The sequence below is a fragment of the Anneissia japonica genome, unplaced genomic scaffold (assembly GCF_011630105.1).
Source record: "Anneissia japonica isolate Jap-2015-1 unplaced genomic scaffold, ASM1163010v1 scaffold967_len435762_cov181, whole genome shotgun sequence".
NCBI classification, from domain to species: domain Eukaryota; kingdom Metazoa; phylum Echinodermata; class Crinoidea; order Comatulida; family Comatulidae; genus Anneissia; species Anneissia japonica.
In genome coordinates, this window is record NW_022711026.1 from 102814 (window position 1) to 112540 (window position 9727).

General features: G+C 34.2%; 1 protein-coding gene across 1 annotated transcript in view; it reads left to right on the forward strand.

Moving 5' to 3' along the window:
• Nucleotides 1-761: 761 nt before the first annotated feature.
• LOC117107229 (neuronal PAS domain-containing protein 1-like) overlaps nucleotides 762-9727 on the forward strand; it is a 73363-nt gene continuing 64397 nt past the window's right edge. Inside the window, exon 1 of the mRNA XM_033248850.1 lies at nucleotides 762-1800. Within this exon, the coding sequence (XP_033104741.1) occupies nucleotides 1793-1800 (8 nt within the window). The 5' untranslated portion in view covers nucleotides 762-1792. The remainder of the gene's footprint in view (nucleotides 1801-9727) is intronic.

Below are 9727 nucleotides of genomic sequence, written 5' to 3' on the forward strand. Positions count from 1 at the left end.
CTTAAACTAATATATTAGTTACACTTATATTCATATAGGCCTATTTGTAATACTCATATAATAATTATATTTATACTAATGTAATTGTATTATATAGCTACTACAGAACTACCTGTACACTTCAATCTGTTCTTTTAATTAGCGTTATTTATTTACCTGTATCCGGCATACATCAATCTTAGCAATCATCATTATAAGAAACCATTTAATGTAAATAGTTTCAAGAGTCAGCCTATGGTGGCTTCTGTAGTAGGCCTACCGACTTAATTTACTTAGCCCTAGATTCGACGACGTCGCAATGGCCACTACTAACTAATAATCTAGCCTGCTCAAAGTAATTTCTGGGTATAAATTTGCTTTATGAACTGTACATAAAGAAGGAAAATGCTTGATATGTTATTAGAACTGAAACGTGCGCATAGGTTTAAGATGGGCCTGTATGGCTATGTGAAGAATAAGGCACGCCAATAATATTTTTTAAAACACAAAGGTTACGAACTCTCTAATAAAATATTTTGGCGATTACCAACAATGAACTGTCTATTTAAGTATTCCTATTGTTATATTTCTTAATTTTGAAAGAAACTTCATGAGCTAAATTTTACTTACTTTTAAAGAAAAAATATATTTCATAATAGATTTATGTTGACACAATTAATTTAAGTCTATGTAAAATGTTTAATTTAAATCGAATTGTCGTAAGTTATTGAATGTCCACTGCTGCCCTGGTTAAATAAAGACGCTGTTGAAATAGACGCTGCTACGAGTTGGGCTATTACACAAACCATCCCTAGGCCAGAGAGCAAGTGTCGCTCAACTCAAGTTGCTGCGCAATATTATGATCAGCCAGGCGTTGATGACGCGAAGCCCTTGAAGCCGGTTGGGATTGGTGAATGCTACAGTAGACCTACAAGTCGCCTGCCAGCCAATAGCGACCCCACAGATACACATGAAAACCAATGGATTTATTTCAAATAGACTTGAGTCGGATGAAGGATATCTATCCAGTGTCTCACTGAAAGGTTCTTTTTTCCCTAAAAAGGATTTATCACCAATATTATCAAGAAGTCTGCACAACTGTGCGAATCTTTTAGGCCGATTGTATATTGCTGAGAGAGTGACCATTCGTTGGACTGAAATCGTTGCTTCACCGAGCCGTGTGAACTTGGCAGCGGTTGACGGAAGCGCTGCCCAGAACATCAGACGTGCAAACTCGTCTTCTCTATTGTTTTCTCGACAAAAGCTTAATAGGTAACGTGCTACGCTATGAATAGTATTCGACTACCGACATGTATGCGTTTTTACTATCTCTAAATGAGCAACTACGTTTTGGCGGGAAAATAAGTTAACATTTGTACGGCAAGAGTCAACGTGAAATACATTGCAGCAACATAATACCATGATATCAACGTCATCACAATAAGCAATTGTTGAAATGGTCATCTAATCCGCTTTTTAAAATTGTGACATTTGTTTAGAATAACATCGCTACGGAAATCCGGACGTTTCGAACACATTATTAGGGCCTATGTTTAGATTTACCACATTGTATTTCTTCTAAACTAACCATAGATAGGAAGAGTGAGCAGTCTTCATACGCAAATGGTGTAGGCCTATAAATTGCAGAGAATCATCTTTACCCGGGACTGACATTTAAACATTATAACAATTTTAGCGAATACGTTTGTAAATAGAGTGGGTTGGGGGACAGAGACCGATGGGAGGGTGACGGACGCTTTCATATCACCTGCTATCGTTGTGGTAGTATCACCCTAGCCTCCACACTCTCAACATGTACAGGTAAATATAATACTTTTTTTTCAGAAAAAATTGTGTATGTTTAAGAATGCATGTCAATAATAGCATTGTAGGCTCTAATCAAGTACTGTTCCCGCCTTTTTCCCCCCGGAGGTGAATGATTTTCCCTTCGTAGTTCGTTCAAGATATGCACGACGTTAACTCCCCATCATGCGTTAGTTTATGCTAGTTTGCGTATCCATGACAACTTTGAGAAAATCTTAAATTCGAAAGTAACACAATTTTAGGTCATGCCTGTTCATCAAACGTTTTTTAGTTTTTTAAACTTAGTTTTTTTTTTATTATATTAATTTATAGTCCTCTGTATCATCATCATTATAGGACAATATGCAGAACAAGAATGATTTCCGCAAACACCATCCTATTAAAAATCTTATCTTTATATTCTGTTAATACACAGAAGCGTCAATATTGTAAGCTTATAGGGATATATATATAATAAACACTTATATATAGGCCTACATAGGGCCTATAAACCTATAGAAATAAATCAAATATAGTATAATAAAAATAATAATAATAATATATATATATATATATATATGTAAATATATATATATGTAAATATATAGGCCTATCTATATATCAAGTTGATAAAGGTATAAGACCAAAAGTAATTGGTATCTGTTTTTTCCCAAATAAATGTATATATATATATACTGTCTCTTATACACATCTAGATGTGTATAAGAGACAGGTTTAACAAGGTGTACAGTAAACCACACACGTTAATTAACATGACATTAATTAACATGTTACATTACTCGGAAATCACTCTACATCTTTATTCATCATGATTGCATTATTTCTGACAAGCGTTATTCATACAAAATGTGAGTTACGCATTCATCATTTAAGTAAATCTGTTTCGAAGCAAGCTAGTATACTGTATTGTATATACGTTCCTTCATTGCTGTGTCTTCAGTTGGACCTCTGGGAAAAAATACATATTCAAAAACTAGTTTCCAGAAAATTGAATGCAAGAATATCTATATTAATAGTATCAATATATCACACATAGGAGGAATGTAATGCGTAGAGGACATATTATCAACTTGCTAACAAGCTGGACATAAGCAACCATAAAACAAGTGGTATAGGCCTACATCTTCTTAGTGCTTCATATGAATATTTATGCTGATAAAGACAATGAACGAAAATCGTGCAGTACGTTGCTTATAATATGACGCTAACGGTTTTATCGGCTACAAATTGATTAAAGAGTTTGAATTGCAGTATTTGAATGAATTGTTCGGTTGTATTACTAGTACTACCCACCTCTTACTTGCTGTCCTCTGCACTTGAGCGGTCACTGACAGAATGAACAACCCAACCTATTTCCAAACCGATCCTGATTAATTCATATCTATCAAACCGCCTGTAACAAGTAAATGGCGGTGAAAGGTTTTGCAAATGGACGAGTTTCCTCGTGAAAGTAACAATGTCAATGATAATGTAATAATGATTTGATGATGATGATTATAAATTATAATAATTATATAAATAATCAAAAATGTAATAACAACAATGGGGATTAATAATAATTATAATATTAGTAAAACATACATCCTTCCTTAAACTCGACCAATAATCCACGTTCTGCTATTAATTTTAGTAGAATTATTGTTTGTTTTGTGTTTGCTTTTCTGTTGCTGTAATTTTTGTTGTTAGGTATCACGGCACCAACAGAGTGTAACTGGTACTAATAATAGACTGTTGTCTGCTCATTTCTAATTGTATCTCCTTAGTTGATGTTAAGGGTCACCACATACGTTTGTGAACAGTAACTATTAATCTATTTGAAGCAATACAAAAACGGTCCATTTGCTGTTCGCTGATGCTGCGCTTTATTTTTTTCTCATCCAAATTATTGCTCGTCCCGCTTTGCTTTTGGGGAGGATTTGAATATATGGGAAACATATGAAAAGTATAGAGTTCAGTTTAATATTAACCTGACTTGCGACATATATCCTCAAATCACTTCGTACTTATTTGATTATCATCTGAATTTCGTTAACTCTGATCTGTGACCTCTATATAATGAAAGTTCTGCAAATTAGACCTATAAGTCGACAAAATCTTTACAGTCTTAAGTTAACTTAGGGTTTTCCGTGTCCCTAGCACCAAACGATGTCGTATCAGACAAATTTTTCCCATATGAAACTTGAATAATGTGTTAAATCTGTACTATGGCATACAGTGTGTTATGGATATCGTGTGTAGATGTATGTACTCTATAGTTATATTTATATCATTATCCGAGTTACTGCAATACAAGATACAAGATACAAGTTTCTTTATTGTCCAAAAAATGGAAATAACGAAGCTCATGGCTGCCAGTACAATACAATAATAAATTATCTTAAATACATTAGATTGTAATGTACTTTCGTATCAAAATCTAAAGTAGGCCTATTTAAGATAATTTAACAACTTAATAATTTGAAAATGACAGTGTCAGACTCTAGATAGGCCTACACTTTACCTTTATCTTGTCTTTCATCAATTTTTTTGTCAACTCATCACACCACCTGGTTTTCTTATTAAAATCTATGAATAATGATAACCTTGTACTCGTCATCTATAATTCAAACTTTAGCAATAACATCAAATAACATAAATTATTAATATTATTATGTAAGTAAAATTTGACAAACTAAAGTAAAGGTCATATTCTAAATACATTTATATTACATTATCGGGTTGTCTGGGCTGTTAGAATGGAGTTTAACTGACAATGAATTGGCTTGTCCTACCAATAAACGTATATACATTTTCTTTAGACAAGTGGTAGGAACACACCAAATCACTATTAAGTTGTATTTTAACTATTCGTTTTCGGTGCTATGCATAACAGTGATGAATGTTTAAATGAAAATTACGGTTTCGTTATAGACTATAGTTTGTTAATATTATATAGAAATAATGTAGATATGATAGATGCAACCCAACCACATCTGATGGACAGTTAGGCCTACATTGAACTATTTAATGACTTTATTCTCAAAGTTGATAATTATCATAAATACCAGGACGCTTCCGAGCAATTATTTTCAATTAAAGTAAGTAGAAATCTCTTCATACGGTAAGTAAATAAAGTACATTCGGAGATCAATACAGTAATGGCATTTTCTTTATAATGGAGTGAAACAGCTATGCAATTGTGATAAAAATAACTAGGTCAGAACTTGAAGGCTTACATGACAGCACGTAGCGTATCAGCTACCACGCGTGAATATCAAATAGGCGGTGGTTGTTGCTGCTATTGTAGGCTGCCGTTCGATGAATGTAGTCCAAAGATCTGTTTCTCATTCACGCACGCAACAGCTCATGATGAGGTTGCTGTCTACAGGCCAACGCTTACCATCGAAATTGTTTGTATTTAATTTCTTTAAAACATCACGACCATTTTGTGGATTAGTATCTACTTCTGTTATCGTGACGAAGAAAATGTATTTTGATAAAGAATTACTTTATGTTGGATATAAAAATGGATGATGACAGAAACACACCCGCAAAATGTAAGTTCTTAATTTAAGTCACCACTTTTAAAAAACTAAATTACTGTCGTATGAAATAATTAAACTTCGTGGTTTTTTTTCTTAAAGTATTGTAAACCAAAGCGATTATAATCTGTTTAGGCTTCGTGGAGAACGAAGCGAAGCGTGTAAAAGGTAGAGCGACTTGCTTTATGCATTGTAATGTATGTCATGATCTTCGATATAATTCCCAATCCATCAAACGTTCGTAGGCAACATTTTTATTGGTGAAGGTGAGAAGGAGGGCCGATAACATTCATCAATTTGTGTACACATAGTCTGGGCTTAAGGTCGAGTATTGACGAGTGCGTATTCAAACGGTCCCGGCAAAGGTCAAATCAGAGTTTCTCCTGGGTGCAGGTCCGTTACCGTTATAATAAATGTATATGACAAATGACATACCAGGTCATGGTTGAAATCCAAAACAAACCTCTCCTATTAATTTCTGGACACACCAAGTGAACCATCCCTTGGCTCGCATGATGAACACTCGAGTTATGTTTACGTGTTTGTGCATCGTTACTTTGGTAACCAAGGTGACGCCTGACTAAAACATAAAGATGAAAACCGGGGGACTTTATGATCAACTTTATGACCAACTTGTTAAATGGAATTTTGCACGCATACTTATACACATGTAAGCCAAAGGTCTACTCATTAATATACTGTAGCTTAACGCTATTATTAATATTTGTATTATTAATGGCAAAGCCAACTCCAAATACTTAATGTATGAACGTGGCCAATTTCATAAATCATAAAATTGTACATCAAGCAATTGCGGAATTGTTGATTTCTTTTTCATCGTTCCGTTGTTGGAGGACATGATTCAAATTATCCGGGAAGTTATCATAATGAAATAATGGCAGGCCGCTAAACGTTGAGTATTTTAACAGCGTCACCATTTTGATATTACAATGATAGTATCACACAGTTACCGATTAACTAATCATTATCGTTCGGGGTGATCCCATATGATTAATTGTACAGGCTGTTTGCATCCGCATCTGCCGCACGACTCCTAAGCAGAAACTGTGTCAGGGGGGTCATTTGTTGCTCCTAGGTTATAAGGTGACATGCATCGTCTAGACGCTGAATACAAAAAGCTTGTGTTGTTTTACTATCAAGTCGCATTTTATATAAAAAGAAGTGCTGGTCTTTTGAATAGATCACTAATATAATTCATAACGACTTTTTGCCATATATTATATGTCTGCGTATATGTAGGTCTGCACCTATGAATACACATAACACATTCATTTGTGGTACATATGTAAAAATTACTAGATGTGTATAATCGCAATATAAACAAATAGATAAATATTAATAACAGTGCTCAAATAAGAACACGTGAAGACCTTTTCGTTGATTAGATATCTTGGTGCGATTATTACAACATGTTTCTATTTGAGCACTGTTATTAATATTTTATACACATGTGTATATAGAACCTACATAAATGTGTATACACGTATATACAGTATACGTCAATGTGCACACGTTATACAGTACACTGTACGATAAGATGCAACCATGTATAGAGGCTACATTCATGTCCATAGACTTTCAATGCTATATACATTACATTACATTATTATATTACGTGTACACGTGTGTAAGTGCAGGCACTGTGCTACTTGCACGAATCGTTCAGCTGCCCTGCATTATGACGTATACAGATGTATATATGTACAGGTGCATGTACATACATTTGTGTATCAATGTGCACACGTGTGACGTGCAAATATATTAATGTGTGTATGTGTAAGTATACAACATCATGTGTGCACATACTGTAATTATGCATCACGCTTATATTATATATATTATATTATATATATTTACAGTACCGTATATACACATACATATTTACACGTGCAAACACATCAACACTTAAAGGTACATCAATGTTATTGTATAATCGTTTTAATTCAAAAATTATTTAATTGTTTTTTTTAAATTTAATTTGTGGTATGCCTAATTTAAATTTTTTTTTACTGTTTTTCCAATTTCTGCTTTTGACTTAAATTTCTGTATAATTTAATCAACGTTTACTTTTGTTGCTCATAAAAATATGTTGAATTTGAAATTAAAGCAAAAATGTGCATACGTGCATAAATCCTGGGACACCTCTGGAAAAAATTCTGTGTTATAGGTAAGAGGGTTATCCGATAGATTCTGTGCCTCTTTGTTATGTATTTATTGTTTTTAACTTGTTTATGATATCAAATAGGGGCCTAAATCTAATCCATATTTATACGTGCATATATGCATTCCTGTGTACAAATGTTACTATACATCAATGTGCACACGTATATACAGTATACACCAACGCTTCCTCTCGTACATAAAAACCAACGTTAGGCCTATATATTAATGCGTTTGCCATGTGTACGTAAGTATTGATGTAACAATAATAACATTAATAATACTATACAGAGAATTATACACGTTATAAATGCCGTAACCAGCTATTGGGACAGCCCCACACAATTTTTGTAATAGGTCCACAAAGAATGGGTCCACTTTTTGAAAAATGGGTTCAGATTTCTCATATTTAGCTTAAAATGGGTAAAATTTAAGAAAATGGGTCAAAAGTTTTCATATTGCGTAAAATGGGTCCACATTGTTTGAATTTACACGTATAGTGGGTCCACCCTGATATTGTCCCGCACTGTTTGAAAATCCTGGCTACGACATTGCACCTTACATCAATATGCGGTTATACATCATTGCGCGTTTATGTATCTATGTGCACACTTTTCACTTTTCACACGTGAAATATCAGTGTTTATACGTGCATAGACATCTATACGTACACGTGCATTTATATAAATGTTTACATGTGATGTCAATGTGTACACGTGTATGGACCTAGCCCTGTATAATAATTGTGTAGGAATATACCTGCATATGCATCAGTATTTACACGTACAACATCCAAATGTTCATCAAATGTAGTGTACACAGTGCGTAAACGTGCAAATGTATACGTGTGTCAATTTGTACACATGCATGTTCATCCATCCATATGCGTAACCGTACGCGTGCAACCAGTGATCCTCTTCCATTTAATGGACAAAAGTTAATACTAAAGGCTTCTGTCCTGTTTATCTTGTAACTTTTCTTTATTATTTTTTTGCTTATTTTATTTTATTAATTTATTTTTAAAATTATTTATTTATTTACATGGTACCTGCACATACATGTGTACGTGCATGTTCGTCCACATGTGTGGCGGCAAGCGTGCATTCAGTGTATTGCACTGTGTTAATTATAGGCCTACCATCGTTGGATTCGGTTTTCCAAACGAAGAAAACACCGGCTAATATTCCAAATTTTGAGAACAACATAACGTGTACAGCGTGTAGACGTGTAGTATATGTGTATGCTACACTCAATATAATGGTATTAAGTTCTCAATTTCAATATAACACATTGACTCATGTAGTTCGTAATTCCTGTGATATATGTAGTCCTAATCCTGTATTTTTCTTTATGTCTGGCTGTCAACTTACAAGTAAACATTTGCAGTCTGATGATAAGGCATAACGCATAACTTAAGTTGGTAATATTGTACGGGTATTCACAGACGGTCGTCTCTTAGATATATATATATATATAGTACCCGGTTACATAGTGGGTGCTGTCTCTTATACACATCTAGATGTGTATAAGAGACAGGTTGAGTGGCGCTAAATCGCAAAGTAAGGTGATTTTAACTATTTGACCATGATTTTTTTTGGGAGAGGAAGAATGGGAGCGTGCGAGTATTTTTTTTGGAGGGCGTGCGTACCCGCGCCCTCCCCTAGATACGCCCCTGCTTTAATAATGCAAATTTATTATAATTAATAATAATAATAATTATAATTATTATTATATATGTGGCAAAGACAAGCCAAACCAGTCACTCGTTGCAAATCCTGTTTTGGAGATAATGGCCAAAACATGCTGGAATTTCAAAATTTTGGAAATCTGTTTTATTGCACTAAACTAACCTTTATATATCTATACATCATGCTATGCTGTTATTTTCCTCATTTTCAATGTTAAAACAACAATTGGTGATGGTTTCTGCCTAAGAAATGCCTGAAATCGTAAACTTTGAAGGCTGATTTCTCAAATATTGTTCTTTAAACAGCCTGTCTCTTATACACATCTAGATGTGTATAAGAGACAGGGCGCCAGGGCCCCTGTAGGGGATAGCTGCGTCCCCACCCTCTCCCCCCACCCCTTCGTCAGAGAGAAAAACCATAACCAAAACCATAATTCATTGGGGAGAAAAAATTATATGTATTTTGTACATATTAGTAGACTCTAAAATCCATTAAATAAGCCATTGCAACCATAAATTATCAAAAATCCCACCC